General features: G+C 42.2%; 1 protein-coding gene and 1 long non-coding RNA gene across 6 annotated transcripts in view; one reads left to right on the forward strand and one right to left on the reverse strand.

Moving 5' to 3' along the window:
* Positions 1-16,021, forward strand: part of BLVRA (biliverdin reductase A) — a 34,403-nt gene extending 18,382 nt beyond the window's left edge. The window contains exons 1-7 of one of the 5 annotated variants that reach the window (XM_017734643.1): positions 521-898; positions 3,012-3,139; positions 4,706-4,825; positions 5,452-5,549; positions 6,960-7,067; positions 7,491-7,662; positions 12,422-16,021. In XM_017734643.1, the coding sequence (XP_017590132.1) occupies positions 3,021-3,139; positions 4,706-4,825; positions 5,452-5,549; positions 6,960-7,067; positions 7,491-7,662; positions 12,422-12,695 (891 nt within the window). In that variant the 5' untranslated portion in view covers positions 521-898; positions 3,012-3,020 and the 3' untranslated portion in view covers positions 12,696-16,021. Of the gene's footprint in view, positions 1-520; positions 899-1,276; positions 1,419-3,011; positions 3,140-4,705; positions 4,826-5,451; positions 5,550-6,959; positions 7,068-7,490; positions 7,663-12,421 lie in introns of those variants that run through there. The other 4 variants (XM_017734645.1, XM_017734646.1, XM_017734644.1 and 1 more) reach the window with 4 other exon arrangements.
* LOC108446829 overlaps positions 1-16,430 on the reverse strand; it is a 67,814-nt gene that overhangs the window by 1,953 nt on the left and 49,431 nt on the right. The window lies entirely within an intron of this gene.

The following is a 16,430-nucleotide window of genomic DNA, read 5'->3' on the forward strand; positions in this document are numbered from 1 at the left end:
TTAGCTACGTGCGTAAGCAAAGGCTCCATAGCATACATTTAGTAGCTGTCTCTTTTGGTGTATTAGCCAGTGAACACTTGACCTGGACCAAATGGCTGGTTGCTATGGCAATGGGTTGCATAGTAACAGGTTTTGTTCTTAGGTCGAAATCCTCTTGCTTCTCTTAAATGTTACTTTTGAGGAGGTCAGAAGAAATTAATCAGAAGAAACTAGGAAAGTCTTTTTCAAAGGAGAGGCAAAAACATTGATGTTCTGCTACCTGAGCATCTGCAGAGAGATGTTCTTTGTTCCCTGAAGTAGGTAGTCAGCTCCCACACTTTCTCCACTTTATTGAAACAGAGGTCAGCAGCTCACCAGCAAAAAAAAAAAAAAGTAATTCTTGGAAACAAGATGACTGTAGGAGGTTCAGAGGAATTTGTTTGCTCTATGACTCCAACTCCCAATCCTGCAGAAGGCAATAGGCCAGCTTAACACTCCACTAACCTTGAACATTTCTGAATTTAAAGTAAGCTCCTGATCAGCTCTTTTAAAGCTGGACTTGTGAGAGACTGGAAGGATTGATGTCTCGAGACGTTATGGGCTGCACGTGTGTGGAGGAAGGGGCAGGTCAGGCCTTGCTCTGGTGAGGCAGTACCCTGCCCTGTACTGTCCCACACCTAGAGCCTGTATCCCAGCCCAGCAGTAGCTGCCAATCCCTGGCACACTAGAGGCAATGCTCCACATCCACCTCTGGAGCCCTTAGCCCAGCTTCTGAGTGGGCAAATGACTGGAAGTCCTATGTGGGAGAAGGGCCCAGGAAGGCCAAGGGGTATTTAAGGCCGAACACAAGGCAATCAGATGTCTTGACCATACCTCCCCTTGGAATGTCTATCTGAACACTGCTGGAACCCAGGAGCTGGTAGCTATATGTGTCCTTTAATATATATCTTTTCTGTCTTTCTTTCTCTTTCTTCTTCTAATTCCCTCTTCTTGGATTTTTGAGTAACTTAAAATTGAACTGGCTTAGAGTTTGCAAAGTTGAATGGGCCAAGTTAATGCTTTGAGAAGTGTTTTATGTTGATTGAACATTGCACTAAACCTTTTGCCAAATTTCTCTGATTTTCTAAAGTTGCCAGTAAAGTATTTTTTGTTGTTTTGAGCTGTTGAGAATATCTTCTCGGTATTTCTCCTGTGCATCTAACTTAGAGTACATGAACAGCCTTAAGCCCTTTTAAAAGTCTCATTGATCAAGGTTGTTTGGACACTTACAATACTAAAAATGTTCTTGCTGTGACAGTGGTCAAACGCCATAGCAGGGGCATGGGAGGTTGAAGGATTGCCAACCATGGGGGCAGTCAGAACTCAGCATGGCCCTGGTGCAACTGAGTGGTGTTTGGATTGGGTGACCTTCTGGGGCTCCTTCCAGCTGAGGTCATTCTGTAAGTCTGTCTGTTTTTCTCTTTGCCCATAAAGAAAAGCAAATATGATGGAGAGCCCAGACCAGGACTCTGCCTGTGGGTCGTACTCAAAATGAGTTTTGTGGTTACGTTACCCTCCTTTTCCCCTCCTCTCCCTCAGCCCTACACACTTCTGTTCCCTGGTGAGGAGTGTCATCATGCCATACTTCAAATACTTGGTAATAAAATGTCACTGTAATTCCCCTAGAGAACTGTTTGATATATCACTCATTTCTTTTCTTACACTGAACGTGTTGCTCTGTGTTTTACCTTTGTACCTTTTTGGCTTATATAAAGTGAGCGGTGTTCAGCACCGTACACAGGAGCTTATAGGAAAACAAAGTACAGACATGGCATGTGATTGGAGAGGGGATCTTTTTTCCTTTGTGCCAACAGCTGTCAACCTCTTGCGCTGCCAGAACAGTCACTTATGGCTTTGCTGCTGCGCTGTGATCGTGTCAGACAAGAGGCACAAGGAGGAGTTAAGTGGGGTTGTCCATTTACCCATCTCAATCTCAGAAAGATGTGAAGGGCTGCAGCCAAGTAGTGTAAACAATCTAAAGAGTTTGCTCAGGTCAAGGGATTGGGAGTGGCAGGAAGAAGACTGAAACAGAAGTAGCAGAGATTGAAGGGATGCTTTCATGAGATGGAAGGAACAAAAAGTGAAGAAGATCTGATCTGACCTCATTTATTTTAGGCCATTTTCCTGTAAGTCTTCAATTAATTTACAAAGTGTTGCTAGTCCTCAGGATGCTGGAACAGTGCAGGTTTGAAAGGTTACACCAGTTGCCCAATGCTTCCGCAGATCAATAGCAAATCATAAAACCAACAGAAGAATTTATTGCCAGAGGCCCAGCAGCCCAGCCAGTGAGTGCAATACCTGTCTGACCCTCCGTGTTATGCAGTTGTGTCAGCAGTTGCATTTGGGAGATGTAAATCTTAAAGACATGCCTGCTTGTCATTTAAGAGGTGCAGAACTCTGTGTATGGAAATGTCAAGCAAGCATCTTGACCAAATTATCAGATGGTTGGTTACAGCTTGACATTGTAGGACGTGCTGGCAGTTACATGGGGAAAGAAAAGATGCTCTTTGCTTCCTGTCCCAAAGTATTCCAACTATGCTGCTGAGCACTGGGACTGTCTGTGTGGCACCATGCTGCAGACGCTCAGGAAGTCAGCAGGGTTTATATAAAGCTCTGCTGGGTTTGCAGAACCTTTTGGCTCCTTTCCAGCTTGGAAGCAGTGATATAAATAGAAGAATGTCTCACTTTTGAAGTCTGCTTTCTATTCACGGAAAGGAAGAACTTTGCTGGAGCTGTGATTTAATAGCTGTTAAATACAAATCTCAAGACCAGTCCTATGACAGGCTGAACTGCTTGATCCCATTTCAATGGGATATGAGTGAGCTCAGCAGCCTATAGCATCATATCTCTGTTAGCTGGTTGCTGACACCTGAATAAGGATTGGTGCTGTGAAAGCAGGGTTCAAGAGTAATCTATTCTCCCACCTTCTCTCCCAATTGCACTTGTCCCTGCTATGAGAAAAAAATGTTTTATTTTGTTTTTCTTTTGGACAGATTAGCAAAATGTTTGGGACAGTGGTGGTTGGAGTTGGAATTGCTGGCTTAGCACGAATCCGAGACTTGATGAATCCAATGCCTTCCAGCCCTTCTGAGCACCTGAAACTCTTTGGATTTGTATCCAGGTTAGAAATTTCATCTTACCATGTTTAATATGTATATTGCAATGTTTTTTTTTCTTTTTCAAACTGAAAAGGAGAAGTTCATGTAAATATTCCTGTCATTCTGAGTGCCAGCTCAAAAGTGAGCACAGAAAGCTTTGCAAGAGGGAACAAATAGGTTACCTTAGTGAGATATCTTTCAGACATGACTTTCTAGTTTTTACTTTTAAAAATTGAGATATGTTCTTGCTGTAGGATCTGTGTGATAAAAACAAATTGTCTGACTGAAATTTGCTGTAGATTTAAGGTAGTGCAGACAATAAGTACACTAATGATCTAGTGTCTGCATGACTCTTCTAGAAATGCTAAAAAAAAAAAGTTTTACAGAGTTTTAAAAAGTTCTTTTTCAAAAACATGTTTTAATGCTCCCAATACTCCAACTTCATAATAAAATTCTAGTAGGTTTTTAAAACCAGGTATTGAACCTGTAGATATCTAAAGGAAATCCCATGATTTAGTACATGCAATAATGTTGCTTTTTATTCTTCTTATGCTTCTTAGAGAAACAAGAGTCTTTCCTGCTGGACTGTCTGACCCATTACAGTGGAGCATAAAAGTTTGAAAGAGTTAGGTAGTACATTTATGCATCTCAGATTGTGAATTTATTTTTCCAGCTCTATTTAAATCATGCAGGGCTGTTTGAGACAGAAAGGACTGATTACGTCACCCACTTTATCTTCCTGCCAAAAACACTTTTGGTTCTCTGATGCCTCTGTCAGTGCTATAGGTAACCTTGAAGAGCACTGAAGATAGGGTTTCCACTACTTTTTTGGAGAAACAATGCTGTTGAAATGCATGATTCACCGTAATCTTCTTTGGATCCCAATCACACACAAACATCACCTGTCTTTGCTTTCAAGTCCTGCTTGTGGCCTGCCTTCCTGCCCTCTGTCACCTATCCTAACACTGTCAAGGTGCCTGCTCCAGTCAGTAGTAATGCAAAAGGCTTCTGGGGGGAGTGTGTGTTTTTCATTTTCAGCTGGAGATGTGCTCAGCTTGCTGAGCTTTCCCCTTAGCACTGACATGCTGTGTGTGTTGCAAGGTGAGCCATCATAGCCAAGCATCTGCTTTGTCTCCCTCCTGCTTGTCTGTACTTGCAGCTGTGTGTGGCCCTGCCAACTTGAGTGCCTTTGTCCACGTTGTCCAGGATGGTGGGGAGAAGTTCTCCCATAGGAGCACTGTTGTCTTTCAAGTCAGTCTTTTACAACATCTCTTTGGTAGTAATGCTTATTAAAAACCAAAACACCAAAACCAAAAGGGTAAGTACTTGACAGTTCAATAGCAGGCCAGTTTCCAGACTGATACCACCGCCTACACACTGGTCCATTTTTTTGTTCTCTTCTTCATTCCACTTCTGTCTGTAAATGCTCATGCTCTTCCTGGATAACAAACTGCCTTTGTTATACCCTGGTTGAACTCAGTGAGACAGTGGTCCATGGGAACTGTTTTTAAGTACTGCTACACGACATGTGGTTGGGAAGAATGGACTGTGACAGTTATGCTCTGGTTGTATTTATGCTAAATATGCAGGAGAAGTTTTGGCAATATTAATGAGGCTAAGCAGATTAGCCTGGAAGATGCTCTGAGAAACAAAGACATCCATGCAGCCTTCATCAGCACAGAGAACAGAAGCCATGAAGAAACCATCAGGTATTTTAAGGGGTTCCCCCCACCTTTTCCCTCTTTCCCCTGTATTTTAGAAGCACAGAGGAGCTGTGTAAAGGTGTTGCAGGAGAAGATATGAACACCGAGGAAAGACTGCCAGACTAGAGGCCTGAAGTGAGTGATAGTGAGTTCCCTAGAGCACCAATAAGCCCTGGAAGAGAGTAGGATTTAAGATGCATTAATTTCCCAAGTAATTCTATTTCCGTACCTCTAGGCCTATGTTTGATGGACAGGCAGCTTAAAACAGGATTTAAAGCCTTTCCTCACAGATTATATTGTGGAAGGGTAGTCCAGTGTCCCACTCCAGCTACTTACATGTCTGTAAGTCAGAAATTGCAGTGCTCAATGCTGTAGCATTTTAGTGACTTGATGTAGGGGAGTGAGGGCATTCTGTGGCAAAAGAAGAATTAAAACCCTCCTTCCCCGCTGTTTAAATGTGTGATGTAGCCACCACACCATCCTTACTAGGAAAGTTGCCATTTATTTCTGTTACTCCATGTTGTGCATCTCTCCATATGGAGCTGGCTGTGAGAATGAGAAGCAGCTTGCACTGTGGTGAGAGAGGATTAGGATAATATTCTTTCTAATGGCTGATCTTTTATCCCTTTCAGAATGTTTTTAGAAGCTGGGAAACATGTCCTTGTTGAGTACCCCATGGCTTTGTCTGCTAAGGCAGCCCATGAGCTCTGGGAGATGGCTGAGCAGAAAGGTAACACATTTGTTCTCAAGAGTGTAAACAGTATTACCTGTTGGGTAGCACCAAAGGCACCAAACTCAAAGGCAAGTCTCTAGCCTACTGTTAGTCATCACATGCAAGGGAGTATGACTGTCTCAGAGATGTGCCAAGGTAGGATTTAAGACTTAGGCCAATCGGGAAACAAACACACAAATGTCAATGCTAAAAGTAAGGTATATTTGCCCTCAGAAAAACTCTAGCCTCTATTTGTGACAGAATGCCGTTAAAGAGGAAAACTTCTGTCACAGTGATAGTAAAGCACTTGATGAGTGCAGCTGTTGGGCTTGTGCAATTCTATGTCCTCTCCTTCGAAATGAAACTGCAAACAGCTCTCCTAGCTTCTAGCATTTGTGATGTGCTGGCCACACACAGCTGCTCATGCTATTGTAGGCCAGCAAGGCATCCCTGCCTGAAAGACAGCTTGTCTCTAAGCAAAATCTCTTTATTTCGGGAAAGCGTGTGGTCCCATCCCAGTGGTGCAAAGGGTCAGAAGCAGGCAGTTCATTTGGGGCCAGTGGGGATGAATGGCGTTCCAAGAGGAAGAGCAGTGCTGGGCGGGAGCAGAATGCAAATCATTTGGACGAGCTGCACTTTTTATAGCACTGCTTCTTGAAAATCTCCTTTGTGACTTTTGTCCTGAAACACCGGAGGTGTAGGATTTCTCCTGTGCTGTTTCCCTGTACCAACACCAGTTACTGCCGTGTTGCTCACTAAATGGTTTCCCATTGAGCAGAATTTATGCCTCTTTTCTTGAAGCAGCAGCAGTTACTGTCAGCAGCCTACACTGACTCTCCTGGAAATCTTCCAGAAAAACACATACTGAATGAGAGACACATTCAACTTGTATTGGATAACCTCTATTTCAAAGTAGCCCAATTAATTGCAATGGAGGGAGGTACTCCTTAACATATTGTTCCAATCTGGGTCTGACCATTATGCTATTTTTTCCCCTTCCTTTTTCTTCTTACTACCCTGGGAGGAAAAATGCAGAACAAAGAAATGTGAGGGGAAAAAGGCCAAGAATTAATCTATCTGTTACTCTGCAGTCTCATGTTTCAGCCTTAGCTGGGTACTGGGTTTCCTTACAGAGTTTCTGTTAAACATAGCAGCTACTGTTCCCGTAGTCTCTGTATTTGTTGTCTCCTGAAAATCCTTAATGCAGATTGATGCTTCAGCTCAGGGCCCATGTTTGATTTCCTTCCTGACACCACTTTGTGAGCCATGCATGAGAATTTTTCTAAATGAATTCCCACTGGCGGCTAGTGAAGCCTTTACTGTTTAGACGTGACTTTGATTCACACAGAAAACTTTTATTTAATCTGTCCTGATTTTTGCCTTTTTTTTGTGTGTGTTTTTTTGTTTTGTTTTGTTTTTTAATGGCAGATAAAGTACTCCATGTGGAGCACATTGAACTTCTTACTGAAGAGTACAAGCAGCTGAAAAAAGAGGTGGCTGGGAAAGACCTAGTGAAGGGAACATTGCATTTCACAGGTCAGTAGCTCTGAAGAAATCAAAGTCTATCTGGATTTGTCTGACTGTACCACAGGGATGCCAGTGCTTCCAGGCTTCATTTTGTCCTTTTACACAAGAGTCTGTCTATAAACTGAGTAGAGACACAGGTACTGGTTCTGGATAATTCCCTTGTTGAATCCACATACACCCTTCTGTCCTCAACATGTCCTGAAAGGTCTGGTTTGTTGTATATGTACTTTGTGCAGCCCTCTCTGCCATAGCTCATCAACTGATCCATTTCGACATTCACCATGTTTGTTGACTTTCCTACTCAGTCCATCCACTCATGATCTTTCTACACCCTGATCTTTAAGCCTGCAACACTGCAGTTTCTTCATCCTTTCCTATAATGCAGAAGGCATTATTATTTTTCCTATTCCTCAAGAGTTTCTATTCCACCAGGTAGTGTCCTCGATGAAAACAAATCAGGATTCCCAGCTTTCAGTGGAATTGCCCGTCTGACTTGGCTGATTGACCTCTTTGGAGACCTCACTGTTACCTCTGCCACCAGAGAGAAGCAGAAGGATAAGAATTATTCCAGAATGACTGTTCACTTTCAGACAGCAAACAAGAAGTGAGTAATGTCTGTGGCAACACGTGAGCCAGGCTCCTCACCCTCTGCAGGACTTCTGTGTGCAGGTGTTCTGCATCCTCTTCTCCTCTTGTGGAAACAGAATGGGTGGAGGCTGGCATGAAAGTGTACATGTCTTTTAAAGATGCACTTTATAATATTGAGTTTGATCTCCCTTTTATTATGTGGTGACAATATCCTTCCTATCAAATAGGATGTTTTTAATAGCCTTACTAAAAAGTGGTATAACTATGAAGTATGCCATCAGTATTTCGTACTGTCGATTGAGTACTCAACTTGGTCCAAAGACTGGTGGAAACTCTCAGGTTTGGTCATTCTGGACCATCTGTGCAGAGTTCATGTCCTTTCAAATAGGTTGAAGTTACTTAAAATGTAAGTTTAAAGCAACAAGATACAACTTGAGAATTATCTGACATGAAAAGGTAGAGAGAAATTACCCAATGGTGATGGAACTGTTTGTTCCTTTTCTTTTTTTTTGTGGTTGCAGATATGCTAGTAGACCTCTTAAAAAGCCCAAACCTAACCCAGCATTTTAGATAAACGTTTAGTTAAAGTAGTAACCTGAAGGACTAGCTGTTTGTGGGGTGAATAATCAGGGCTCATTTGAACTTTTAGCTTCACCACAGGTCTGGTTAAGCATTTCATCAGCCACTCCTACGAACCCCATTGCAGTTTATCTTGAGATTATCATCTTGTTTTAGCAATCTTCCTCTCTCTTTAAATAAAACAGCATTTCAAATTCCTTTTGAAATGCAGTTGTGAGAGGACAGAACTCTGTATACAAGCTCTGTTTATCCTCTTAGCAATTTGCTAGTAACATAAGTAGCTGTAAAGATCTAGATAGGGTGAGATTTTGAACTAACTCCAGCAGATGGAACTAGCGGGTGGTTTAAACATTTCCCTGGCTGTCCCGTCTCCTGTGTAGTCCTTAGCTGCTATGTGTGATATTTGCTGGATATGGAACTGTTTCTGGATTACTGGTTTTTTCCTACTCTGCACCACTAACTGATATCTGCTTCTCTTGGCTGCTACTATTTGTATGGATCAGTAAGTGTTTTCTCACCATGAGTGTTTTAATAACTTTGTGGACAGTCAGGTTTATGCCTCTGGGATAATTTAGGGTGGGTGGAAAATTACATAGCGTTCCTGTGTTGTGTTCACGTCAGCGGAGTTTCTGCAGTAGAGAATTTGGCCCACTCTCTGTCTAGTGAAATTATGGCCCATCAGTAATGGTGGTGGTGTTACGGGTCTAATTTGGCCAACCTTTATTTTGCTGAAGGATGAGAAAGGGCTGTACCTTTCATGAGAGGTATCCCATCCTGTTTTTGAAAGACATGAGTACAGTAACCTTGAGAAATCAGGTTAATTCATCCTATTTTCTGCCTTGGAAAATACAGCAGGTGCAGAATGCAGGAGCCTGTGTTCTGCTTGTTAAGCAGGGATTTGTGCAAAGGGCATAGTCTGTCTCCACTGTACAGCCCACCCTGGCTGCTCGTCTGGCTCTGGGTGGATTTTGGAGGTGTGTATTAATGCCTGCACCCAGTTATTTGAGAGATGACCTCTGCCTCTGTTGTGTGTCCAAGACAGCTGAGCTGACAGCCTCTCTGTGATACAACATTGAGCAATCCAGGAAAAGTCAAACCTCTACTGACAGCGCGTCTGGTTTGGGACTGCAGTTCCTGTCCCAGGATTACAGAGCTTGGATTCAGTAAATGTCAGAAATCAATTTTTAGTGCAAGCTGGAAAGATAATGATTTGGTCAGCATCTCTTTTGATGTTAACTAGGAATAGGGTCCAATTGTCCAATTCCCATCCAAGCTAAGGGAGCCTCTCATTGATTTAATGATAAATTAAAAATATTGGCATTTTCAAAGTGTGAAAATGAAAAGGTTTAAAAGAAATTGAAGATATTTTCTGAACTTATTCTGACAATAAACATTTGAAATTATGTTTTTGTGGAGATTTAAGCTTACAGAGTCTGATCAAATATCTTCAAATTGAACATTCATAGAAAATGATGTAATACATGCTTTCTGCAGAAAGTTGTTGTATAAAATTTTAAGCTGAGTGGACCCAGAATTCTTTCAAGCATGAGACCAGCTTAATTCTTCTGGAGGTACAAAGTGTGTTTGCTTCATATTGGTTTATTGAGCTATCGCAGTCCAGCAAGGGTCACTCATTATTCGAGGAAAAAGGGAATCAGACAAGCAAAAAGTCTTTTCCAGTCTCTGAGTAAAATGTAGCTAAGAAAATGCTATCAGTTTAAAATCTGGAAAGACAAAATGGCTATAGAAAGTCAGGGTGTTTTCTTCACTGCAGACTGTTTGCTTTGCAAGCAGTCAGTATAAAAGTGGTTTGTTAGTGCTTGATAAAATTTTCTTTTTCTTCTTCTTTAACTACCCAACATATGTAATCCACCTTTATTCAGCTATCAAAAATGTTGGATTTGTTGCTTGTAAGTAATGCTACTAACACTTCTAAACAACTAAATGTATCTGTAGCTAGATAATAATTCAATGAAAATGGGTAAATTGTCTATGAAAAAAGCTACAGCCCTTCACAATTTTCTGACATAAAATACAAATCTGTTTCTTAAGCTACAAAATTGCTTAAATAATGTGTGGATTTGCAACATACTTATCTTTATAGCAAAAGAAGAGGCTTATTTCAGAGTAGAAGTTGTTGTTAATTAAAAATTAGTACGTTTTGCTTACCAATCAAGTAGAATCAACCTCTCTTTGGGAAAATGACTAAAAATCCAATTGCAGAAGAAGATAACTCTGTTAGTAAATCCAGCATTTTCCTGCTCACCGATCTAAATCAGTCATTCTAATCACTTTGATTAAATTCTGCCTGCTCTGCATGTTTGTGCTTCTGGTTCAGTGGCTTCCCAAGCTAGAGCGGAAGGCATACACTTGAGCCTGATCACTGGTGTGCATCTGCTCTAGATCACCCCAGGGAGGTGATTCTGCACTGACAGGGCCTGTTTTGGATCATATCATGAGCTCCTTGCTATTACATGATGGAGATCTTTGCCTGTGCCTGCCCAGTGGTTTCTTGATGCCTGCCTACCTGAGATAAAGCGGCTTTGAGTAACAGAGGCCTGAGCCTCTATTGTAGGGATATAAAACTGGCTCTGTCAAATCGGAGCAAGGCCCAGCTTGCTCTGCAGCCTCCCTCTGACCCAGATCAACAGCCTTAACCTCAGGGAAGGAGGATGGCAACACAGAAAACACAGCAATATGGCCCCCATCACCCTTCTGGCTTGCAGTGACATGTAGCCCTGGGACTTCCTAAAACACATGGTGCCTTTGCTTTCATTAGTCCTCTGAGAATATTTTTTGTGCATTCTTGGAGGCTGTGATTTGGGTATTTTTTCCTCCTCCAGTTGTTTTATTCTGTTCAGCCAGGTTCATCTGGCCATGCTTAATTTGTAGGGGGAGTGGTGGGGATGTGGATGTACAGGTGAGCAAAGAATAATTGATATGATGATGTAAATATAGAAACTGAATCCTAGAGAATAAAAGATGAGAGATGCAGAAACATTAAGCTGAGTGCTCTGCAGAATGTGTTCAGGGCAGATTGACAAGGACTTTCTCTCCAGATCTAATGATACTGAAGATTTAATGGGCAGTACTTGGAGACAAAATTTATTCTTCCGAGCTATTGATGCCTTCATAATTTGTGAGTGGCAGACTAAAGTGGGCTATAAAGGATTGTGGAAGGGCCATCAATAACCAAGTAAGAAAAATAATGTGCATCCTCTAAACACAGGCAGTAGTGAGTGCTGATGAATGAGCTGCAGAAAGGCAATGGTATGGTTCAGGCAGTTGACAAAAGAGCAGGAAAGGAAGATCATGACTGTGGCTGGTGTTGAGGACCATTCCTCAAAGGCATTCCAGCTTTGGGTCAAGGAGTCTGTTAAGACCCCTGAAGTGGCACAGCATGTCCCATGGTTCCTTTCCCGTCAGCCAAGATGGGAAGTTGGGAAGGAAGGTGTGAGCTATGCAAGTCCATAGCCATTACCACCAAACTTGGTTTGGAGACTGTGCTATCATGTTGATATAAGACAGGACTCTGCTCTGATTAAGAAAGGCCTGCCTTGAGAGTCTGTGTAGGTATAATTTTTAGGATCAGCTCAGTGCTCCCAGTGATGAGAATGAAACATTTTGAAAGGTCAGAGAGTATGGACACTTGTGTCTGTGTGAGTGAACTTGTTCAGCTCATCCCAAGGGGGTGCGGTTCAGATCACATAGTCGCACCTGGGTCATCATTACGTGCCTGTGTGACTTAAATTTATTCTTGCTGGAGGAATGACTAGACATTGAGGACCTTTTGAGTTTAGCTGTGACCGAATTATGTACAAAATTTTTGGACATTTAACTGCATTTTTCATCCAAGTCCACAAACAGCCCACAAACTTCCCTCTTCCTTATGACATGGCTTGATGTTGCTTGCTTTGCTTTGTTTTTAGGGAAAACAAAGCTGGAGAGAGCTTAGGTGGTGTGCCAAAAGTCATGGCATGCAACAGTGGCAGAGGTACGACTGTTACCTGCTGTTGAGCTCTGTAACCACAAGGCATGTTGGTCAGGACACATTGCCTAAATATGCAATGACTGATATTCAAAAACGGTGCATTTCTTAGAGCATTTTCTGTAAATGCTGAGAAAAAAATCCAAACAAATTAGAATTGTTGATTCAATTTCTTAATTAATACTTTTTCTCTGCTCCTTCACACTAGACCGTTGACTTGGATTGAAGAAAGGGGGCCAGGGATGAGACGTGAAAAGAAAATCAACTTCTGTTTCACAAGTGGTTGCCTGGAGAACTTCCCTGAAGCCCCAAGGTCTTCCGTGGGCCTTTTCATGCAGGATCAGAACCTCTTTGCCAAGAAACTGCTGGGCCAGGTCTCCAAGGAGGAGCTGGCTGCTGAGAAATGGCGAATTTTGCGGTGTCTTGACCTTGCTGAGGTGATCCAACAGTACTGTGAAGAGCCAGAGAAAATCTATTCCTGAGACTGCTCTTGGGGAAGGAGGAATATGGCAGACAGAAAAGCTGTAGGGCTAGAGCTCAGTGTTGCCATCAAGCAGTTGCTGTTTCTGGTTCATGACCTTCTTTTTGAGTATTTGTGATTCCTGTGCTGTCCAGGTGGTCTGGAGAGTCTGGGCTATACCCCGTGCCTTCTGGTTCGCACCAGACCACAGCAATTGCCCTGCTCTGATGCATCTCTGTCCTTTCAGGTAGTTAGGAACCTAGCAAAAACAAGCTTTGCTGTGATTCAGCTGGAAATATCACTGAGAGTAGATCCTGCAGGACTGTAAATACTGTATATAATTCTCTCTGCCAGGGTCTGTCCCCCCATTCCAGATATGTCTGGAAATGAATGTGTCTCAGCAGTATTCATGTAATATTTTTTAGAAAGAAGTATTAGCTAGAAAGATGTTCCAGTTCAGTTTTCCACCTCTTTACTTGAAATACAGAACTTGTGCCACCACAGTCCTGACCTTTTCTTCCAGTTGTCCTGAATTGTCTGTGTGTTTGCTCTAATTAGTAGTTTTGCCTGTTAGATGGGGTGTGGGGGGGAGGTTGTGTGATTTCTGGGTTTCAAATAGAAATTCAAATTTCTATTTGAAATTAGAATAAAATAGAATCTGTGTTGGTATCAAACCAGAATAGAAGAAAAGTCTTGTCTCTTGATAGGTGCCATATTTATTTCATTCAGTTTCTCTGGTGCCCTGGGCCAACATAGAAATCTTTTCCCAGCAGAGATTAGGAACATGCATTGAACTAATGCATTGCCTGCCTACTTTCTGCTGAATCTAAGTATTTTTCTTTTTGAACTGGAAGCAGCATATTATTCTCCTTCATTTGTGTTGTAATTCAGCAAGGGAGGGGATCATAGCAAAAAATAATAAATATCTTGCATTTAAGAAAAGAAAATCACTAATGTACTCCTAGAAACAGAGAAATTCATTAGGAATAGTGATAAATTTAGAACAGTATTGTAGAAAATGGAGCAATTTGCAAATATATCCATGGTTATGTCATGGTTGAACCCCACCTAGCAACTAAGCAAATAAGCTGCTTGCTTATTGTACCTCAGTGGGATGGGGGAGAGAATCAGAAAGGTAATAGTGAGGGGAAAAAAGGTGGGTTGAGATAATGACAGTTTAACAGGTAAAGCAAAAGCTGCACATGCAAGCAAAGCAAAACAGGGAGTTCATTCACTGCTTCCCATGGGCAGGCAGGTGTTCAGCCACTCCCAGGAAATCAGGGCTCTATCACACACAATGGTGACTTGGGAAGACAACCACCAGCACTCTGAATGTCCCCCCCCTTCATTCTCCTTCCCCAGCTTTATATGCTATATGGTATGGAATACTGCTTAGTGGTCAGCTGTCCTGGCTGTGTCCCCTCCCAAATTCTTGTGCACCCCCAGCCTTCTCACTGGTGGGATGGGGTGAGAAGCAGGAAAGGCCTTGAGGCTGTGCAAACACCGCTTAGCAATAACTAAAACATCCCTGTGTTATCGACACTGTTTCCAGCAAAATCCAAAACACAGCCCCGTATTAGCTGCTCTGAATCAAATTAACTCTACCCCAGCCAAAACCAGCCCAGGGTATAGCATATGACACTTGTGGGAATGGCTCTTTAGCATTTTTACTGTAGTCACGGGATCACATATGAAAACATTATCACTTCCCTAAAGAAGCATTTTAATTTTAGAAGCCTAAGCACGGCACAACACTATTAACAATTCCTCTGGTTGTCTTTTACTTTCTAATTACAGCATCTGTTGGTGCTATATTAATATAGCAGCAAACTTCAGTCTGGGCAATTGTTCTTTCAAACCAAAACAATCTTTTTTTTTCTGCTTTATCATTTGGGCAACTTATTAATAAGGGAGCGTGAATGTTTACATAATTATAGCCAGTCAATATTGACAGTTAAAAGTCTTCATTTGGGTAAATGTTCATTCAGAAGTTGGATACAATTCAGTTCGTTGGAAACAAAAAAGGGTAGTCTGTGTAGTTTTCTCCCAAATCAGTCAGATCTTAACAGTGACTGGAGCTTGATGTGTGAATGAATTCTGCATGTGACATTTGTTTAAATCTACCCTATCTGTTAAAATCAGTGATAATTCTCCTATTGCCTTCAGTGGATTGAGACCCACGTGGGTTGGCAGCAGATTTGTGCAGGCAGATCCCGTGCTTGTCCACCCAAATGGATGCCTTACTGAGCATTCACAGGGACTTCTGTGCCACTGTGGTGGACATGGCAGGGGCAGATCTCATGCTGTATGAGGGGCAAAAGTGGATTTTTGGCAAAACACAACCAGTCCATTTGGGATTAGAATGAATTAGAATCTTCTGTGTATGTTTGCTCTGTATGACAGCCAGTGAAAAGTCCTGTTCATTGACAAACTCCTCATCTGTGAATAGGGGGTTGTCGCTGTTGTACCGAGGACAGAGAGAAAAACGACATTAGAGAGATGGGGTCCAGGAGAAAATGGCCATTTATTAATGAATTAAATCTGTCTTTTTTAACTTGCTTCGCCATGGAGGAATGATATGATTGGTCCGTTGGTCAGCCACCTTCCAGAGTGATTGGCTGAACGGTATAACACCCATTTCCAAAATATTTTTCGCAGTGTACCAAAACAATCTCCACCACGGCCTGCACCTGTGAGATAGTTTACAAAATCTCAAACTGTTTCCCAGCCAGTCTTCGTGAGAAAGGAGTCTTTTCACAGGCGGCTGTAGAAAGCTAGAAAGTTTCTCTGCTAGCTTTTTAGTATCCACAGGGGGTGAATGCCACTTGTTTACATTCAAACTCACAATGGGTAGTTGGGGAGGGAGGGAAAAGGGAAAGGAGATTCACACATCTCTAGGCATCAAAATTAGTCAGCACATCTCCCTGGGCATGCTCTGCAATTGCTGGTGAGAGCAGTATTTCCCTAGGAAACAGGGAATAAATTCATGGGAGTTGTGTAGAGCAGCAATATAATATTGTGCAGTGAATTGTCCTCTGGAGAAGCTTGTTTCTACAGAGAGCACCTGGGGAAATTAGCTGGTTAATTTAAGCTAGGGAAGGCAGGTGCCTAGAGCTTGAATATCCCACACTCCTTCATTACCCTCCCATTCCTTCCAGCTAACCTGCTTACCTACTACTCTGTCCTGCTCCTGGGAGCCTGCATCATTTAAATGGCTTTTCCTTCTGCCCTGTGAATTTGCCAAGTGATGGTTTGTATATGGGAGCTACTGGATGTCCAGTTCCAAATGTCTGTATTGTTTAACCAGATGTCAAACTCACCAATAAAATACTGGAACTTTTAATCATTCTTTTTTGTTTCCTCTATCCTTCATTAGTTGTTCCCATTGCCTGTGCTGAAAGTGGCTCTGTCCCAACTGTTTTTTTCCCCGCTTTCACTCCTCAAGGCCTGTGAAATCCTGCCAGGGACTACAGGCTGTGATAATATTCTAAAGACCTCAGCTGCCTCATTCTCCTGTTTGAAAGTTCTGAATACAGGTGTGGTAGGATTTGTAACCTTACCTCACCTCATGAGCTCTCCCACAAAATTCCTGCCCTTTCTGTGCCATCTGACACTTACCCAAGAGTACTGGCAAGTCTAAATCTTGCTGTACACTTCCAGTTTCCCATTCACAACAACCTGGTGTCTTTGAGGAACCTTATTGAATGCACTAGGTAGAATCTAAAACAACTATTGAAATGGGTTTTCTCGGGGTTTT

The sequence above is a fragment of the Corvus brachyrhynchos genome, unplaced genomic scaffold (assembly GCF_000691975.1).
Source record: "Corvus brachyrhynchos isolate BGI_N302 unplaced genomic scaffold, ASM69197v1 scaffold94, whole genome shotgun sequence".
NCBI lineage: Eukaryota > Metazoa > Chordata > Aves > Passeriformes > Corvidae > Corvus > Corvus brachyrhynchos.